The sequence below is a fragment of the Carassius gibelio genome, chromosome B22, assembly GCF_023724105.1.
Source record: "Carassius gibelio isolate Cgi1373 ecotype wild population from Czech Republic chromosome B22, carGib1.2-hapl.c, whole genome shotgun sequence".
Taxonomy (NCBI): domain Eukaryota; kingdom Metazoa; phylum Chordata; class Actinopteri; order Cypriniformes; family Cyprinidae; genus Carassius; species Carassius gibelio.
This window is the reverse complement of record NC_068417.1, coordinates 11,838,520-11,860,172: the sequence shown is the minus strand read 5'-3', so window position 1 is coordinate 11,860,172 and position 21,653 is coordinate 11,838,520. Positions and strand designations below refer to the sequence as shown.

General features: G+C 36.5%; 1 protein-coding gene across 1 annotated transcript; it reads right to left on the bottom strand.

Annotated features, from left to right (window-relative positions):
* Positions 1-3,997: 3,997 nt before the first annotated feature.
* LOC127987132 (natural killer cell receptor 2B4-like) lies at positions 3,998-16,085 on the bottom strand. The gene is made up of 5 exons (XM_052589432.1): positions 15,892-16,085; positions 11,507-11,803; positions 11,189-11,299; positions 10,651-10,722; positions 3,998-4,983 (listed from the first exon to the last, which is right to left on the bottom strand). Exons 1-4 carry the CDS (start codon positions 15,944-15,946, stop codon positions 10,655-10,657), a joined length of 531 nt encoding a protein of 176 aa, XP_052445392.1. The 5' UTR covers positions 15,947-16,085; the 3' UTR covers positions 3,998-4,983; positions 10,651-10,654.
* Positions 16,086-21,653: the final 5,568 nt, after the last annotated feature.

Here is a 21,653-nt window from a genome sequence, read left to right as displayed (position 1 = left end):
TTCTTTGTTTGTTTGTTTGGATGGTATTCTGGTTTTGACCCCGGCTTGTTGGATTACGATTTGGATTACCCTTAATAAACCACACTGCGATTTGATCTTTCATCTCCTGTATTTCCCTGGGTCTCCGATCGTCACAGAAACATATAACTAATATGGCTCAGTGGGCAGATATCTGAGGCTGAGGCTGTCACAGCAAGAACATCCCTGGTCTCAAAAAACTCTCAGAAACAAAAAAAAAAAGTTTTCACAGCGGTGGTACCTTTTGAAAGGAAACCATTTGTACATAAAGGCTACATATTTGGTACCTTGTTTATATTCCTGAAAGGTACAAAGGTGTAACTTTTGAAGATACCATGCCAGTGACCACTTTTGTGCTTTTTTTAACAGTGTGTGAGAGCAGGGATGTTCTTGCTGTGACCGTCATACGTGGGATTGTACATATATGCTTTTGTTTTGGGGTAAATATGATTATCCACACTAATTCTCCATGCTGAATGCACTAGTGATGAGGGTGGTGGTACAAAATAAAGGTTACTTTTTTTCTGTTCTTTGGACTCATTTATATGTTATATATTATTTCCTGCATTCAGTTCCTGCTTCCTTTGCTGCCTCGTTTTCTGATTATGGCCTCGTTTGCCACAGAAAGCCAATGCGCCTCACCTTTTACTAGTTCAGTTCTTATTGTATCAGTGTATTTATGACAGAGTTTCTCTCTGTGAGTTGTCTGTTCATTGTCTTCTATTAAAGGGGTCATATGATGCAATAAAAACAAATATTTTGAATGATACAAGCTCTTGGTGCATAAAGACGATCTGTAAAGTTGCAGAGACTAAAGTCTCAAATCCAGAGAGATATTCTTTATAAAATTTAAGACTTCTCCACATTCTTCTAAAATAACTTGTTTAAACATGCCCCCACATGTCTACATCATGATGTGTGAATATTTGCATAACACTGCCCAAATGTTTACATAAAGAAAGACTTTTATTCTCATTGTAGTATTGTTGTTGCTGCCATGTTGTGGAGACACAGTTTCATTGTAAAAGGGAAACTGCTTCCTTTGGCCTTAAAAAAGAGGTTGATATCCACTTTGTCATGCCTAGAGCTGATCCTTGGCTAGTCGATGAGGAAATACATGAACTCCACACTGTGGATCGCCAGATCAGCTTTCATCGTGGATGAGCAGAGTCCAGCCCAGGATGGTCATATGTGGTTCTACCCCGCCGGCCGCTCCTTCGTCGAATCTGCCAGTCACGCCGATCTCATTGATCTTATCTCATCTCTTGACTCCATTGTGAAAAAGGCCCAGCAAAGGTTGTACTTCCTTCGACAGGTGAGGAAGTTAAACCTGCCACAGGAGCTGCTAAAACAGTTCTAATCGGCCATCATTGAGTCTGTCCTCTGTACTTCAATAACTGTCTGGTTTGGTTCAGCAACAAAATCAGACATCAGAAGACTACAGAGAACGGTTCGGACTGCTGAAAGGATTATTGGTGCTCCCCTGCCCACCCTTCAAGAACTGTATACATCCAGAGTGAGGAAAAGGGCTCAGAAAATCACTCTGGATCCCTCACATCCAAGTCACCCCATCTTTGAACTTCTGCCATCTGATCGGCGCCTCAGAGCCGCAAACACCAGAACAGCAAGGCACAAGAACAGTTTCTTCCCCCAGGCAATCTACCTCATTAACAGTTAAATGTTCCCTACTTATGCTTATAAACGTGCAATATCCTTATATTTATTTGTTACCCCTCCATCCTAGTACATCCCTGCATCTTACTCAATCCCATTCCATTATCATTTATAGCACAATTGTTTATACACTTATTTATTAGCCTTTTTTTGTCTGTGTGTTGTTGTCTCTGTGTACTGGAAGCTTATGTCACTAAAACAAATTCCTTGTATGCGCAAGCATACATGGCAATAAAGCTCTTTCTGATTCTGATTCTGATTACAAATAACCGATTTGTCAGGTTAGTCGAAGGTTGCTGTTTTGGATTTACAGAGCTGGGTAGTAACTGATTACATGTAAGGTAAGACACAGAACGAAGGTGTCAAAAAAACACTCTCACAGCACTGATCAGAGAGTTGTGTGTTTTATGTTGAAGGCTGGATATTCAGAGACAGCCTGGGGGTGGACCATGAGACGTATGATGGTCCTGATGGGAGTTTTAAAGAAAGACTCAATGTGGATCATTAGACTGGATCTCTGACCATCACAAACATCAGAACCACAGATGCTGGACTTTATAAACCAAAGATGAGTGGAAGTAGAAAAACCTTGTTCAAGAGATTCATGGTTTTTGTCTCTGGTGTGTAACTCAAATTATTTTGCGTAATTATGTTCTTATTTTAAATCAACACTGAATTATTTTCGGTCAGACGTTTGAGTCACATTCTTTTAAATTCTGCCTGGAATCAAAGATGCCATGATGCCAAACCCCCTTATCAAAGAAGAAAGCTATCATGTACTGTGACAATGAGCACTTATCAGGAACTAACTAAAAGCTGGATTTCCAAAAGTATGTGAAATATGCAAAGTTTCAAAGTCCATTATGAGAGAAGTGTAGTCCTACTTGTCGATACTACACTCTGTCACGGAGTGCACGCATAAGTAACTGCCTGACGACATGCCAGTGTGCATTTGAATTTCCTTTCATGGCATAATTGCACTGATAATAACACCAAGCTATAACTTCTATGTTCATGCTTATTTTTTCCGGTTCAATGTTCCAATAACTCATGCCCAATTAAAGCTGCCCAGATATACTGTATTTGCTTACTCTGATGGGCCTTTCTATGAAAATTATTTAGAGAAAGTTCATTTAAATCACACTATAAATCAACACCACTGTATTTATTTTCATATGACTCAGCCCTAACTTGCAGTAATGCTTTAAACACATTTGACAAGATTAGCTATCAAGACTGATTGGCTAGCGCAATTTAGTGCTCTTTTATTCTTTCATGTTAACTGATGCAAATGTGAGTGATGCACTATTTTAACTTTAATCAAATTAGTGCATTTTAATTACTTAATGCCTGATTTGCATATCAATGTGATGATTCTGATGACATTCTTAATTGTATTCAGCTGTCGTTTCTCCATTAAGTTAGCCTGTATGCCTATTATATATTGCCTTAGCTAACCTTAGCTTAGCTCATGTTAGCAAGACAAATGAACTATATTTGTCTTTTTAATAATACGCTGTAAAATGAGGCACAGGTAGCTTAGTCTGTTGTTCAAACACAACTGGAAATAGAAGGAAGGCTTCACTACTGTGGCTCTCTTCCTGTTGCTGTGCTTTACAGACACAGAGGGGAGAAAAGCATCAGAACTCCACAAACACACACACACACACATATATACACACCAAATATCTGTGTAAAGATGGGGACCAGTTGGTCAGTACAGAAATTTAGACAGGCAGGTGAAACACCATCTGGACCTGAAGCTGTCTTAGGCCCTTGGCATTTTGGTTGATTGACAATGGACACACATACCGATTAACACCTGCTGATTTAATCTGTCTCTTCTGTCCACTTTTGACCACTTCTGACGAGATACCAGATACTCCTTAGCCACCGCATGTTACAAAGGAAGACTTCAGCATTCATTTCAACATAAGAACAAACAGATTTTAAGATTGATGTTGGTTTCAAAAGCCTGAAATCAATTTATTATTGTAATATTTAACTGTAGCTAGGCCATGCAACTAGATGAAATACGACACATATGAGCAGACAGACAAGTGTGAATTAAGAATCCGATCTATTACATATTTGCATTAGAATAAAATTTTTCATGATAAATTAATTAGATGGTAAATGGACTGCATTTATATAGCGCTTTCAACAGACCACATGGCCATCCAAAGTGCTTTACAATTTGCCTCACATTCACCCATTCACTCACAAATTCATACACCGATGGCGATGTCAGCCATCCAGCTCGTCGGGAGCAGCTGGGGTTAGGTGTCTTGCTCAAGGACACCAGGAGTTTATTACTGTGAAATGTTAATAAATAACACAAATGTATAACCTACTGATCAGACACCAGCAGCAGAACAAAACAAGAAACATTTTCAGCTGTTCAGTGAAAAGTCTGATCTAATAAGACTATGAATAAAAGCACAACTGATCTAAACAAACACAACAGAACTGATGTGAATCCTCCTCTGACAGAGTTTTACCCTCCCAATAAAAAACACACATGAGTATATGCATGCGATATATAGTTACAGATGTGGTATAGAAATATTATTTTGCCTCGTAGTATGAATTTAACAACATAAAACAAAATAAATGAAGAACAACATTGTTGAATACTGGATGCAGTACATTTTTTCTTCTTAATTTTTTCACTTTAGTTTATGGGTAAATACAAAGTTGAAACCATGCGATCTCAAAATACAGATTTTACTTTACTGTTTTGTTTATGAGTCAGATTGTTTTATTTCTTCTTCTTTTTTTCTTTTTGAATGTGGTTTGATCTTTCCGATGGACAGAGATCTTGTAGGTGAGAATGGTTATCCACTGCATGTGTGTTTAGTTTGTGGGTGAAGAGGTTCTTCCTGTTCTGTTATGAACAGTATTATATGACTGAGACATGATGAGAAACAGTTTCACACTCAGACAGAAAGCCAAGGTCCATCCTTTTGTTCCAGTTACTTTGGTGTGTTATAACTAACCTTTTATTTAGTTCCGAATGCCTTACTACAAGTTTGGAAGCCAAAAACAAACATATTGTTATCATTATAATAATCCTAGTACAACCAAACGGTAATTATGACTAAATGTAACTAAATGTAACTTTAAACCATATATTTATATCATCAACTCACAGTCAGGAGTTACAGAAATTCCCAGTAAAATGATCACAACAAAATATTAAAACAAATACTTTAAAAACAGATGCAAGTTTAATCATCTTCTCATACTGACAGGCACACACTTTACGACTTCACCCTCCTCTTCAGTTTTCTGCAAAATAAATATATAAATAAAAAAATGGCTTGAACTGCAATGACAAATTGAAGATGAAAAGTAAAAAATAAATAAATAAATAAATAAATAAATAAATAAATAAATAAATAAATAAATAAATAAATAAAAATAAAATAACTAATTTAATCAATGGACTTGAACTGTCTTTAAGAGTAGAGGCTCTTCCTGTTCTGTTATGAGCAGCATTAAACTTTAGTCTACAGAAACATGAGAAACTGTTTCAAAAGCCAACCATGATCTTGTCTGAGCTATGAATAAAAAATAAAAATGAAATAAATCATATTTTCTAATCTTGTTATTTTAGAGGATAGAATAAGTAGCTACGTTTTGGGATAAATTACTTTAAATGATACTTAAGCCCCATTCTCACGAGCCGCGACTTTTCCCGCTTTAGCAAGTTAACTGAATAATGGAAACTCTTTCTATATTTTAATAAACCCGTGAATAAAAATGTGGTGGACTGAGTCATCACTAGCTCAATTGGACAGGTGATTTTCACATGAAGTTTTGGCCTCGAGTGCATGTGAAGCAGTATTCAGTTACAGTATGAGAAAAAAAACGGCATAAGTCCTTTCCTAAGCATGTACTCAAGCCTTAAGATTCACTCTCAGTTTGTGACATCGGAAATGGATCTTGTGAAATGTGATTATACTAAAAGAGATAGTAAAGGTTTGGCCTAACATTCCATATACACTGTAAAAAGTAATACCTAGATCAAACTTATAAAAAGTGAGGCAAGTGGCTGCATTGGATTTTTTAAGTTGAGTCAACTTGCAGCCTTTTTCAAGTATAATAAACTCTGTAAAATTACTTAATTCAAACACAACAAAATTAAGTTGAGTTAACTAATAAGTGCTATATTAGTCAGTTAGATAAACATAATTTTCTTGGTATATGTAACGTATTTATGTGTTGCTACAAGTAACCTGTACTCATTTTAGTTAGGTTTTATGAACTTTATGCTCATAGTAAATTTAACCTAATCAAATGTGAATAAACATTTTAATTAAGTCCTGGCTATTACCTCAGAAAATACATCTAAATGTCTATATTCTAAGCAGTACAGTAAATCACTTTACATAAACATAACTTTATCAATAACAATTACAAATTCAATTGAAGAAGAAAAAGATGGGAAGACAGATTAAAGACAATAACATTTATTCAATGTCAAATAGTGTCACTTTTAACAGTGCCTACAAAACATACAAAAGTATGCATAGGGTCCAATCCCACAAAGAGCCTGTGATATATCTCAGAAGTATACACCAGATTTGAGTGATATTAGAGGTTGTGGGCATAGACAAGTCCAAACAGGAGGTTTTCTACAGGTTTGGCACACCTCTGACCACGGGCTGTCCTTCTACTGTGATAATCCCAATCGTGTTTGGCTGATGGCACATGTATATTTTCAGTGGGGAACTGCCAAGCTCAGCGTGCACCTCTGTTTCATCATGACTCTATTGGGGAGACAAAAAAGAATCAAGAGTTTGGTCAGACAAACAGGTATTGAGATGAATATAGCAGACTGGTAGAAGACAGATACGACACAAAGTCAAAGTTGTACTTTTTAGTTGCTTAAGGTGATGGATACTAGATGGACACTTTGACTAGAGCATGTGACCAGAGTGAAGTCTACCATGACAATGTCATAGAGTGTTGGTACTATACTATCATGATCTACTAGCATGGGTGTTGTCTTTTCTGGTTCAAAGGATACATTACAATAAAACAATGCAATTTTCCTTGCCTGTACCTTATTGGTCATCACATTACTGTATTAAATTTATTTCAAGAACAAAGTTATTACCCCATATCATCACAATAGTAATAACATACAGACAGAAATTAGATAAGTAGCTTTAAGCCCAGTACATACATGGTGGGCACTGATGAGGTCTTCCTTTCCCTCCCACATGTACTCAATCAGGCATCTCAGTACCACTTCTCTCCTTTTCTCCACATAGCCAGACGGATCCTGTCAACAAGTAAAATCTGATCAAAATTCACTGCCTGATGACAGTATCACAAATCAGAGAACCTCTGTATTTCAACCATGCAATTGATGTAAAAGGTTGTACTATACATACACCACTACCACTGTACTGTACAAGATCTCACACTATCACCAGCATCTCACAAAATTGAGATTTAACTGACCATGTTGGCTGTATTTATCAGTATGAATCAAGCTTCTATTAGTGCAGTAGTAGAAGGAGGCAGAAAGGTGATCATATCTGCCTTCTATTGGTGGTTGGTACATAAAACCTAATTCAGAAATGTAATTGTATGGAGCCAACACTATTGTTTGCAATTTTACCTATGTTTTACTTACCTGGGAATAATTATAGCTTTAACTGTATTTATTCTGAAGTTTTTCTTACCTGTATCTGAAGACCCCAGGTAACAAAAATGCTTGGTTACCTATAGACCAGAAAAAATATGCATGTTAGAATAAGTTTAAAAACAAATAAGTGGTAAATGTAAAATATTTAAGTAACAGGTTAAAAATAGTTTTATGGTTTTGAGTCAGTGCTATCAAATGCACTTACAACTCTGCTGCTGATAACACAAGGACCCCATGACAGCTGCATGCCCCACCGGAGACTGTGTTATTAAGATGAAATTAAATAAGTCAAGTCACCTTTATTTACAGTACACAGCACTTTGAAATATATATATATATATATATATATATAAAAGTCTTCTTTGTTGCCTTTTTCTCCATCACACTTTAGAAAACATTATATATCACCTGAAAACATAAAATCTCAAAATTCATCCTTTGAAACCCATTTTAAATTCATCTACCATGAAAATTGTACATCAAAATCATGTTACAAAATGTTTTCAGTAGTGAATTATAGGTTTGGATCATGCAATTTCAAGTCTATGTTCAAAAATGTGAATGGCAGTTAACGCTAACTAACGATTAAAAGTGATATTATTGGTCAAATTAAAGCCAAAGTAGTCTTAAAACATAATAGGCATTACTAAAGCACTTGTTTAATTTCATATTAACAACACGGTCTTAACTGCTGTTGTCTTCTGATCGTTGCATACAAGACTTCACTGCTTAGCACTGTGTAGCCAACTTAGCTTGCCATGTGTGCAGGATAGCTAGCTATACAGTACAATTTGCAAACCTTACTTTAGCTTCCTAGTTGAGTGAACGATTTTGCGTGACTTTACATCACCAATAAATTGCCAAAACTTGCACATCTTACCGTGTTAATCAGTCTGTGAAATTTAGATCCGCTGCAGCTTTCAGACAGTTGAAGTGCCGAGGAAGCATCTGCCTTGGAAAGTCCCCGCCAGTGAAAAAGGGATAAATCCAACTTGATTTTTATGTGTTTTTTATTTCAAATATTTAAGTTTGATGAACACACATGCCACATCGACAGCTGCTCAAATAAATTGTGTATGTCAACTCACTTTTATAACATTTCTTGTACACAACAAACTCATACAAAAAGCTACCCAAATAAATTGCTATTGTTTTACTTAAAATATATTGTTATGTAAAAAGTGATATATTTTAAGTAAAGAGGAATTATATTTATACTTTTTAGTATAAAACAAATAAAATAAACTAGATTACAACTATTTAAAATATATAAAACCTACTGTGTGGGTGTAGCACTTTTTACAGTGTACATCTCTCCAGTGTCCCCCCTTGTGTTCCTGTCTCCCGCTCTCTCATAACATGTCTGTCATTTCCGATGGGTTACTTGATATGGTATCCGGAGGAGGGAAATTATTATTATTTAGTTATTTATTTATTTATTTGTGTGTGTGTGTGTGTATTATTGTTTTGCACTGGAAAGACAGTTAACTATAATTGAAGCATACTTAAAGATAGTTGTACTACACCTCTAATTCAATTAAATTAAAAATATAATTTTTTTTGCACTGGAAAGAACATTCTAGAAGTCTAATTCTATTGAATGATTTTGCACAAGGCTACAGAAAACTGATGTATTTATTTTTCTTCAAATGCAGTTAAAAATAACAAGTATTATAAACTACAACAAATCCATGGTTCATTTTTTGGCTAAATAATCATGATAGCCTTTATATTTCACATCTATGTGGTTCAGTCTTGCATTTTGCTTAGGCCTACATTGCTATTCTATAAATATTTAGGCCTAATAAATTGTATTATAATATTCCATAATGTATGAAATATATTTATCTAAATGTATCACTAGTTTCCAAAATATTCACCAGAAGTCATCATTTCAGGGGTTATTTTTCAAAATATTATTCCGTGGGGGAGAATTCATTTTGTAGATGCTTGTTTTGAGACCATGGTGAACTTGAGATGGTTTTGCACTGGGCACTTGACTTGAGTTCAGACCCTGAGGTCTTAAAGTGAGAGAAGCTGCTAATAAAGCTGCTGTCGTCATTTGTGTCGATGTTCATCAAACATCAGAAAGAAAGTATTTTACTGCCTCTTGAGTTTAAATACTAAACTGGTATACTTACAGTCTCCTAAAGTCCAACTTATGATATACTTGACTGAGCTAAAGTGGAACTACTGCAAGTATACTGTACTTTAGGTATATTTTAAATATCTTAAATTTAAAGACCGATATAAAAGAAAAATCATACAGTCATCATCATAATTCACACTAAAACATATTTTAGGCCTAATATTAAGAAATGCTCATTATACAAAAGCATGACCATAGCCAGTTATGAGTTCCGGATCTCTCTAAATTTTTCATGTTCAAAATAAAATTTCTCTGATTGACTAATTTGCTGCTAAACTCCTCATATGACTGTCTGCATGTATAATTCATAATGTTTAGAATCAGTGGTATGAAAATGATTGCTGCGAGATGCTTCCGAAGTGAACGAGTCTTCAGAGTTGAGCGCAAGACGCAGCCTCCATGTTGCCAGATTCAGGTATTATTAAGCATTTTTTTTACTTTTTTCTTCACTAAATTTAACAATTTATAAAGTTAAATAGAGTAGGAAGTTGCGGTTTAGGGTCAGCGATGACTTTATCTTATCTAATTTCCAAAATATTTGATTTAATCTGTTTATTTTATTTATGTAGGCCTATAGGTTTTGTTTATTTTAGTAGCGGCATTAGTCTGGTAGTTAAAAAAAAGAAAAGAAAAAAAAGAAGCCAGGGGCTATTTAAACTAAGTGCAAATATCTATTCTATTTATACTATGTTAAAATAGCAGGATTTTCTGCTTTTTATATTACTTGCTGCAAATTATCTTGACCTCAGTATTGTAGTACATTATAAAACAGTATGCAATAATAACTTATTGAGTCTAATTTAATGGATGCCACCTTTGATTTAAAAATGAGCATCCCTCCAAAAACATCTACATTTCTGTCTGTTTTCAAGTGTTAGAGTATATAATTAGTTGTATTTGTAGGGGTTATTATATCTCAGTTCTATAATAAGGGGGTTATTATAGAATCCTTTCAAAGCCTGTCATACCTACACAAGTAGTACTCTAAATAAAGTTCAATTATTATTTTTATATCAGTAAGTCTCGAGCACTTGTCAGTAAATATGTTAATATATTTGAACTATACTTAGTATGAAATACATTTATTTTAAATATATTACTTTTTTACTAGGGACACACAACATAAATGATAAATAAATGATCTTACCAATTTATGTTTCATTCATAGAGTGCTGAATCATGAATATAACAACAGTGATCTCATCATCACACATCTGACCTGTGTGAACAACAGTAACAGATTAAAACAGTGTTGTTTTGTGTCAAAGTTGAAGGGTTAATGCACACAGTTAATTAAATATGTTCAATGCTTAAAAATAGCATTACCATTTTATTAGGAAATTACTATTAGCAGTATTATTTAAAACAGTGATTATAGAATCAGTTTGAGTGTGTGTGTGTGTGTGTGTGTGTGTGTATGTGTGTGTGTGCGTGTGTGTGTGTGCGTGTGTGTGTGTGTGTGTGTGTGTGTGTGTGTGTGTGTGTGTGTGTGTGTGTGTGTGTGACGAATAAAGAGCTGTTCATTGTAGATAACTGCAAACCAATAACCACACATTACAGGAACTTGATGTTACCTACATAAATAAAATTATAAAGTGGCCTATCAGTTGATTAATGTATTTGGTGTAGATTTTTAAACTTTACTGTTAGTATTTGGCATAACAGTAGCAGTAAGAAACACTTGCCTTCTTGACCAGTTTTTCTACGTTTCCAGCAGATGCAGACGATACAAAATCCAGCGACAATCAACAGATATCCATCAACAACAGAGATCAACGCTATCAGAGAAACTGAGTCTGGAGGAGGAGGAGGAGAGGAAAAGAGAGACATTGATGTTAGTTATTGAGTCTGATTTTCAACATAATTGAATTATTGGTCAATGCTACGAAATTGCATTTCAAAATCCACCAAACTGTTCATTGAAACTGGCTGTATTTCACCTTGACCAATCCTTTCAGCACATGACCAGTTAACTGAGATCAGTAAATAAACACTTATCTAACCTGAACATGTCTGACAGAGTTGAGTGATGTCCAGATGTGTGGTCTGGTTTGTGATGGGATTGTTGATCACACAGCTGTAGCTGTTTTTCTCCTGATATTCCACCTCCAGAGGTAGAGAGAGACTGATGCTGAGATCAGACACACTGATGCTGGACAATAAACTGTTTCCTTTGTACCAGGAGAGAGTCACATGACCCACATTCACCACTGAACACACCAGTGAACAATATGATGAAGATGATGATGATGAAGAACATTGTGAAGAGTTTCTGCTGATGACAGGAACCGGCAGACGAGCTGAAAATATGATAATTTTTTTTTTTTTTATAGATGATTAAGTGTTTTTTAAAGCATCAGTCTCACAGCAGTGATCTTCACTCCTCTATCTATACATTTAAAACTTATTATTTGTTACATATATGAATAAATATCAGACAGGAAAATAATACTTAATTAAAGCTATCCAGTTATTTTAATAATCAATAATCAAAATAATAGAAGTGTTAAGATACAGTACAGACCAAAATTTTGGAAACATTACTATTTTTAATGTTTTTAAAAGAAGTCTCTTCTGTTCATCAAGCCTGCATTTATTTGATCAAATATACAGAAAAAAAACAGTAATATTGTGAAATATTATTACAACTTAAAATAAAAGTTTTCTATTTGAATATAGCCTACTTTAAAATAATAATTTATTCCTGTGATGCAAAGCTGAATTTTCAGCATCATTACTCCAGCCTTCAGTGTCACATGTAACATCAGTCGATCACATGATCATTTAGAAATCATTCTAATATTCTGATTTATTATGAGTGTTGGAAACAGTTCTGCTGTCTAATATATTTGATCAATAAAAGGTTAAAAAGAACTGCATTTATTCAAAAAAAAAATTCGAATAATATATATTCTAATAATATATTTTCTTTACTATCACTTTTGATCAATTTAACACATCCTTGCTGAATAAAAGTATTGATTTTATTTAAAAAGAAGAAAGAAAAAAAAATACTGAACCCAAATTACTGACCAGTAGTGTATATTGTTACAAAATATTTATATTTTAAAAACATAGCTTCTTTTATTTTATTTTTATTTTTTACTTTTTATTCATCAAAGTATCCTAAAAAAGTATCACATGTTCTGAAAAAATACTAAGCAGCAGAACTGTTTCCAACTTTGATAATGAATCATCATACTAGAATGATGACTTTCTAAAGGATCATGTGATAATGATCCTAAGAATTCAGCTTTGCATCACAGAAATAAATGATCATTTAAAGTAGAATAAATGTAAAAACAATTATTTTAAATTGTAATAATATATCAAAATATAATTTTTTTTTTTTCTGTATTTTTGATCAAATAAATGCAGGCTTGATGAGCAGAAGAAACTTTCATGTTTCCAAAATTTTGGTCTGTACTGTACGTCTAACAAGTTAATAAAACCAGTATTTAACTCACCATAGACAGTGAGAGTGAATCTCTTTCTCACACTGTTGGTCTGTAGTTGATAGAGTCCAGTGTGTTCAGTTCTGGTGTTTGTGATGATCAGAGATCCAGTTTGATGATCCAGCATCAGTCTGTTTCTGAATCTCTCATCAAGAATATCATCAAATACACTGACGCTGCCGATCATTACATCGATCTTAGCTATTAAAGTGTTTTCAGATCCAAACCTCCACTGAATCAGATCATCATCCATCATGTCAGTAAGACCAGAGTCTAGAGTGACTGAATCTCCCTCCGTCACTGACACTGACTTCACTGTAACTGTATCACCAAACACACCTGAAGAACACAGTCACAGATTAAAGGTCTCAAATAATTGTGTTGACCTTCTTCAATAGATCAGTTTTGTAAATGTAATGAAGAACAGCAGAACAGACACAAGAGTATCCTGGGATTCATATTTTCTGACGTATTATTTTCAGTTAGCTGACATGGTTAGTACAGCTGGGTCTGGAGCCAATCTGGAGTCTGATTATTATTATTATTATTATTATTATTATTATTATTATTATTATTATAATTATTATTATTATTATTATTATTATTATTATTAAATAAATTATAATTTGGTTATGCTCTTCAGTGCCTCTGGGAGATTAAGGTTTGGTTTCACAGACAGATCTTAGACTAAGACAGAATTAGGTCATAGCTCAGTTACATTAAGTTTATGAAGAGCCTTAGAAAAAAAATATTACTGGTGTGCACATTGAGACGCAACATAAGATCAGTCAGTGCAAGTTTCTTTCAGATGAAACAGCTCAGACTTATATTTCAGTCTGGGAGGCCTCGTCTGGGTGAAGGTTATAAAAAGACAAATACTACAAAATCAGATGAAAAACACTCCAGCAACACAACTGGACCGAGCCGGTTCATTTATGCTTATTTCACCCTGGACACGTAAGCAGTATGTGCTCATTGTGATCATTTGACACTAATATATGATGGGCATCTTTCATTGAAGCCATAGTGCGAACTACAGGAGAGCTCGGCTCCCCTTAATAAAACATGGGCTCCCCTGAAAAAGAGAAAAATGTGAATATTTTGAAGTGCAATTTCTGTTGTGTAATGTTATCATGATGGATTATTAAGTGTAAAATAGCTCAAATATTATTAATTCATGCTTGACTGCGATTAAAATATAAACAAACAACAGGCTTTTTGTGGGTGGCTGTTTGTTTGCTGTTTGACCTATCAATTTGTGTCGATAAAGTATAATAGTGCATATACAGTTGTAGCTGTTAAGTATCTTTGTAAGTCCTTTTTTGAAGCTACCATGTCGATTATGTATAATAATGCATACACTTTGGCTCCCCCAAAGGACACGGTATAGTTCGAACACTGAGTGAAGCCAGCATGAAATCAAATTGACTTTTCAGTTTTTTAATATAAGATTTATAGATTTTTAATTCATGTGCAGTCATAATCTTTAATAGATAACTGTACAATAACATTCCAATGCCTTCATTTTAAAAATAATTCACTTGATTGACAAATAATCTGCATGACCTGTAAATCATGGATATATAAAAATGAATATGCAGCTGAATATCAATCTCATATTTCAAATAAACATAATAAATGATATTAACATATCACATTCATGCATTAACTTTAACATTACGCTCTTAAAAATAAAGGTTCTTTATTGGCATCAATAGTTCCATGAAGAACCTTAAACATCCATGGAACCTCTCAAATGCTGAAAAGATTCTTTAGATTTTTTTTTTATTGTGTTTCATTTAAGATCTGCTCACTGAAAAGTGTTTTTGGGGAACCAAAATAAATTTTTCTTCAATGGAATCATTGCAACAACAACAACAAAAAAAAAAATAATAATCTTGCAGCCTTAACTTTTAAGAGTGTAGCATTCATAGATTCTGTCCTTTATTTCACAGGAAAACTGTTTCTTATGTTGTGAAGGTCATTTTATTCGCACACTATATTCACAAGAACACACACACACACACACACCCTTCACACCTCAAGACATGCACGTACATTAACCACAAACATCCAGTAATAGCCACATTGGAAAGACCTGCTTAAAATGAAGCTGTGGTCAAGCAGAGTTTGCAACCGAAGACAGAGTGTTAGGAAGTAAGAAGTATTTTACTGTACTCGAAGCACACATAAACTATGTGTACAGTATAAATACAGTCTAATTCTAGTTAGTTTGTAGTTAAACTAGTACATTAATAAACTGGTTAACTCTAACTGAGGAGACGTCTGTTTGTGGAAGAGGTTTATCTTCGGTTGCTTCGTGAAAGTTGTCTTAGCAGATCTGGTGAAGACTGGGAACTCTCTCTTCAGACACATTTTATTTATTTATTTTATCACACATGTTGAGCTGAGTTTAACTGTTAAACAGATATGCTGCACGATCCTTTCTCAGAACTAGCTTCCCTTTTTTTCTGAATTTTTGCTCAGTAATTTAATCTGATAATCAAAAAGTTAATTTTAGCGGCTGTATGTTCCAGTGTGAGTTTTTTAACAGCTGTGTGTGAGACTCATATATACACCAAAGGTCTGTGCTTCATAGTTCACATAATACATCAGAGATTATTTGACAAATATTAGACCTTGTAATTATCTGAGGCTAATTTGGATTTATTAAAATATCTGCATTAGGTTTTCTGAGATTACTGCATGGATTGTGTGCACTGGAAAGGACAGATATATTGATCGTTGAAAACCTAACCCTAGCCTAGCGAGCATAAAAGCAATATTAGATATTTATTATTATTATGTAAAGATTGTATAGGCTGCATTACTTATTGATTGATAGTGGAATTTAATGCATTAGAGCTCCACAATAATAACATGCAACTGCATAAATTATTATTATTATTTTTTTTTAAAGTTATGTAACTTACCAGCCAGGCGGCAACAGCACAAACAGCAAAACGCCAGTGTGTGAAACATGTCCATCTTCAGTTCAGCGGTCTGAAATAGTTTCAGTCAAATGTGAAAGCTTGCAGTAAAGTTGTGTAGAGATTAAGCTGTTAACAAAGTGAACTCTCTGCTGACTTCCTCCAGACTGAAGACCGACGTGTTCAACAACACTTCCTCTCTAAAACACACCCAAAGACCTTCAGGTAATAATTGGCAGCTAGGAGAGCCTTTTTTTTTCTTTCTTTCTTTTTTTTTGACAAAGGCTATTATTCACTACTTATTAAATATTCCTTTTAGGTTGCTGCTTACTTTTTTTTTTTTTTTTTTTAAAGATAGAAAAATATATAAATGAATAAATACACATGAATTTAATGCACTCATGCTGTAACGCGCTTGATTTTATGTACATCCGACTCTGCCTGTGAAAACCCAGCTAAAGTTTTTTTTTTTTTTTTTTTTTTAGATAAAATCCTCATTCATAATGTAAAGAACACTCTGTAACAAATTAACCTTGATATATTTAATACTGACTGAGTAAAGGGCATGTCAACAGTCGAAATCATAGTGAAATTAATGGTTGAAATCCAATTTTGATGTTTATCTCATAGATTGTTATCTTAAGCCTGGAATTTAGAGACAGGGTCACATATTCTTTTGTGGTTGTACTTTTAACTAGTGAAGGTCTGAACCGTTTCAGTGCAGGTATTCGTAACAGTTTCTGTGTCAGTGATAGAGAGATTCTGATACTCTAAACACTGCTGTTACTGTTACACAGAGATATAGTATCAATAGAGAGACTACTGGAGTTTTCTCAAAAATGATTGACACATCTTCACTTCCTTACACTTTAAAAAACTGGAGCCAAAACATCCCAGTATGATATCTCTCATCTTGTGAAAATGATGTTATTTGGAAGCTGATAGTAGTAAATCATGAAGTGGAGCCGTGGTATTAAAGCCCCGCCCAAACTCCTGCAGAACCAATCACAAGCTCACAATCATGACACCACAAACTTATTCGAAAAACAAACATCTGAACTAAACTTGGAACTAAACTCTGCTGGGCTCTGTCCTCCATGAACTGGGTTTAACACCCACTATTTGGACATCTAAATAGGAAAAAAAAAAATATATATATATATATAATTTATATAATGGAAGTTTAACCCCTATGTGATTCATAGATGTAGCTATCAGTTTAGCAGGTGCTTTACTTTTCAGGTGCTTTATTGGCCTGACAAATCTCCTTTTGTAGATTGAACTACATTTTATCACATTCATTTTTATTCAGGACCGACATTGCCCAGCCCTTGTCTACAGATTCAAATTTTGAAGAACATCCATCGTTTTGGCCACCAGATGGCCTCAGTGACACCAGATTGAAAGGATTCCAGATCAGAAGAGAGCATTGATAAGCAAAGCTTCCACTAAACAAGTAGACCACACATTTTCATCTTTACCGAATACAACTCCAAGACACAATATTTATATGATATTATCTGTTCTGTTTTCTTCTATTATCTAGAAGATCTGACGTCATCGACCAGAAGAACAACAGCTGCCGCTGCAGCCACGCCCATCAGGGCAGTGACGACCAATCGGATCACAGCTTCAATAGACTCACAGCAGCGGGGAACTTCTGAAGAAAAAAAAGAGCAATGATAAAAGGGAGCTGTGTTTTTTTTAGCATCTCTGTTAGGAACTCAAAATAATAAAAATACAAATATTGGCAAAATATATCTGCAAATCCCCAGATCTAATTGAATTTGGTAAATTATGGCATAAGTTTCATTTTTTAGATTAATTATTTAATGCATTTCTGGCATCTTTAAAGTTATCAGGCTGGTAAAAAACACACACACACACACACAAAAACACCAATGTCACCACTGACATACTAGCATATGTCTGACAGAGTTCAGTGATGTTAAGATGTTCATATTTTGATGATGATGATGATGAGTTAGGAAGAGGCAGAAGAGCTGGAAAATATGAGGGAAATATGAATAAATCAGAATAAAGTGTTTAGTTTGACACACAATGGTGAGGTCAATATTTATACTGATAGGCTACTGAAAGCCTTGAACAACTGAGCGATCATCTAAATCAGTGCTGCTTTCACACCTCTGGACATATTTAGTGTTTTTGCCCCTGTGACCCAGTTTCTGTCTCCCGTTTTTGGTTTGATATGTTCCCAGGTGTGTCTAGTTTCTTCCCATGGGCCTTCCAGATCCACATCTCCGTGTCGGTTGCCAGAGCCATCAGTTCTGCCTTGGACCTCTGGATCTTCCCTGTCACCCTGGCTCTTCAGCTCAGGCTCCTGCTCCGCCTGGAGTCAGCGGCCATTCCTCCTCCATGGCTTCTCCTACAGTCGGGAGAAGTCCACCTTGGGGCGCTATGGCTGTGGCCTGGGTTCAGATCCAGATCCCTCCTGTCTCCTCCCTGGTTCCTGCCTCTGTGTCTCTGTCTGCTGGCCCCCTCTCAGGAGTTTGTCCTCCACTGGAACCTCCTCCCAAGTTCCCACCCACGCCTCCCTCTGTTGATTATACAGTGAGAGGATGCATGTTCCGGGAGGGGGGTGTAATTTCACACCCCATGATTGAGTGGTTTTGCCCCTGTGACCCATATCCTGTCTCCCGTGTTTGGTTTGATAAGTTCCCAGGTGATCTAGTTTCTTCTCCATATGTTCCCCTCTCTCTCTCTCTCTCTCTCTCGTTGATTCTCGACTCCTTCCGAGCAGTGTCTGGGACACTCACACACGTCGACTCCAGCCCCAGAGCTCTCTCCAGTGTCGGCTCCTAGAAGGTGTCCTCCAGTGCCTGCTCCTAGAAGGTTTCCTTCTGTGGCCACTCCTCTGAAATGCCCGCCTCCCCACCCGCTCCTGCTTCCTCCACCGTTGTTGTCTGGCAGCCCCTGTTTGCCCTCAGTTCACCATTATTGCGGTTCGAGCTCCGCGGGGCTGGCCATCGGTTCTATCCGCCATGGCCCGGCAGACCACAAGCTCTGTCTGGCTCCCTTGTTCCTCCGGCTCAGCCTTGGTCTGGCGTCAACCATCCTATGCCTCGGGACTAATAATATCACACCCCTGGATTTAGTGTTTTTGCCCCTGTGGCCCAGTTTCTGTCTCCCGTGTTCGGTTTGATTAGTTCCCAGGTGTGTCTAGTTTTTTACCCTTGTGTTCCATGTACCTGTTAATTTAGTCATTCCACTCACCTGTGTTATCCCCAATTATCCTGTCTTTTAAGATCTTAGTCTGTTCAGTCTGTGTTTGTCAGGTCTACAAGTTGCATATGTGTGTCTTCCCCCTGTTTCCACGTAGGATTTACCCCGTGTTGGATTTCCTTTGTGTTGGATTAACAAATACTCTCTTGATCTCATTTTTCTTTCAATTCCATTCTGCTGTTCCAACACAATTTCACACATTTTGCATGTATATTTAATTAAACACACCTGATTTAGGTGGAGGCTGGAGGAAAAAGGAAATTTCAGTACTGAGATGCACCAAAGGCTTATCACCATCACTGAAAAAAAAAAACTGTGAGCATTGTATGTCATGAGTCCGGAACCGGTGTTCCTCCTTCTCACAACCAGAGGATGCCATTTCCCTTTCTCCTGGACTCATTTAGCTTCACTCCGCACAACTGTTCATCCACTCACACACACACCTGGTGCCCATTGTCTTGGCCTATTTATACACCACATTCCCAACACTCTTTCTGGCATTTTTGTTCATTTCTACGGAGAAGACCTGCCTAATGGTCTTTTTCTGGGGAGGCCTGGCTGAGCCCTTCAAGTCCCTTATGCCATACTGGCACCCCGAGGAGAGGCTGGAGGACTACATCAACGTGGCTCTGCAGCTGAGCGGCTTAGGGCGGAGTTAGCTGCAGAGCTTGCTCAAGGCACCCAGTGCCTCACGCCTGTTCCCGGAGTGTCACAGGCAGATACACCACATGCAGGAATCACAGCTGATGTCGGTGTTAGCAGCGTGGTCAGCTCGCAAGGCTCACGAAGCAGCTGGGGCCGCTGATGTTCCTTCTGATGCAGCGGGGCTCACTTCTGGGCTACACGAAGTGGTGTCCACTCGCGATTCCCCCATAGGCAGCAGTGGCTGCTCAGAAAGCTCGAGAGGCAGTGGTGTCCACTCGCAGTTCCCCTGAGGTGGCATTGGCCACTCGTGATTCCCCCGTGAAAGCTCATTGTATTAATTGAAATTATGACTAGAAATTTGATTGTGTGTGCGTGAATGTGACCCAAGCAAAGTATGATAACTGCTGTGACATGGTCACTTTCTTTCAACATGTGCTTAAATGTTGAAATGATTTAGTCATTTTAATGACTGAAGATGAAAATTAATTAACTTTAAAATATGTAGTAAATGTGAATGTGAAACTTATTACTCACGTTGGACAGTGAGACTGAATCTCTCACGCACACTGTTGATCTGTAGTTGATAGAGTCCAGTGTGTTCAGTTCTGGTGTTTCTGATGATCAGAGATCCAGTTTGATCCACCTTCAGTCTGTCTCTGAATCTCCCATCAAGAACATCTTCATATACAGTCATGCTGCCATTCATTATGTTCATTCGCAATATTAAAATGTTTTCAGATCCAAACCTCCACAGAATCACATCATCATTCTTCATTTCAGTAACACCAGAGTTCAGAGTGACTGAATCTCCCTCCGTCACTGATTCATTCCATACGCATCAACACCAAAGACAACTGGAAAACAGAGTTTGTCACAGTTTAAGGGTTAATAACTTTATAATACTATAGTCCCTCATTCGCCCCATTAGTGCCTGGTTATGGGAAACCAAACATGCCAAGTAAAATGACGTACGTGAATGAACACAGCCATTTAATACTGATCCTGCAGAGCAGTTTGTTTTTAAGAGTAATGTGTAAACTAGTGGAAAGCACGCTACCACCAATTTACATACCCTTTTGAATTCTCTATTAGAAAATTGATTTGTAAGTGAAACAACTTAAATGGTTTGTGAATTCTTCCCCACAAGATTTGATTCCACCCATCAAATGTATTACTTATGCATGTGTTGGTTGAACATGCTCATGAAATCCATGTGGGCCAGATGTGGGCCAGACCTGGGCCGAAACTGCTTGCTGTCTGGGGTGTAGATGTCACAGAATACAATTTTAGTTCACAAGACAGCTTGCAATAAAAACACATTTTTGTCATTTTTCAAATGCATGGCAAAATAAATAAAAATGTATCCATACTGAGCTAAAACATTTATCTAAAGTGGCTCAGTATAAACAAACAAATAAATAAGGTCTCACAGGGGTGGTACCTTTTGAAAGGAAAACTTTTGTCTCTGCCTGTTCGTGCTGTGATGTGCTGATCGTGAGAGTCCTGGATATGATTTTCCCAGCATTACTAGCTGCTGCCTGTCTGTCAGGAAGCTGGAGATCCACTCACAGATGGAGGTGGGCATAGAGAGCTGGGTCAGTTTGTCTGAGAGAAGATCACACCTGATCCGAGCTGAAGTACACATCATTGTGTAATTCCCAGGTCCGTTGAGGTGTTGCAGAACATAATGCAGTCCCATGTTGACTGCAGCATCCACAGACCTGTTTTCTCTGTAGGCAAACTGAAGAGGATCCAGCAAGGGTCCAGTGATGTCCTGCAGGTAGGCAAGAATCAGTTTCTTGAAAGTCTCCATGACCAGTGATGTAATTTTTTGGGGGGACTGGGATGATAGTGAAGTGTTTGAAGCAGCAGGGAAC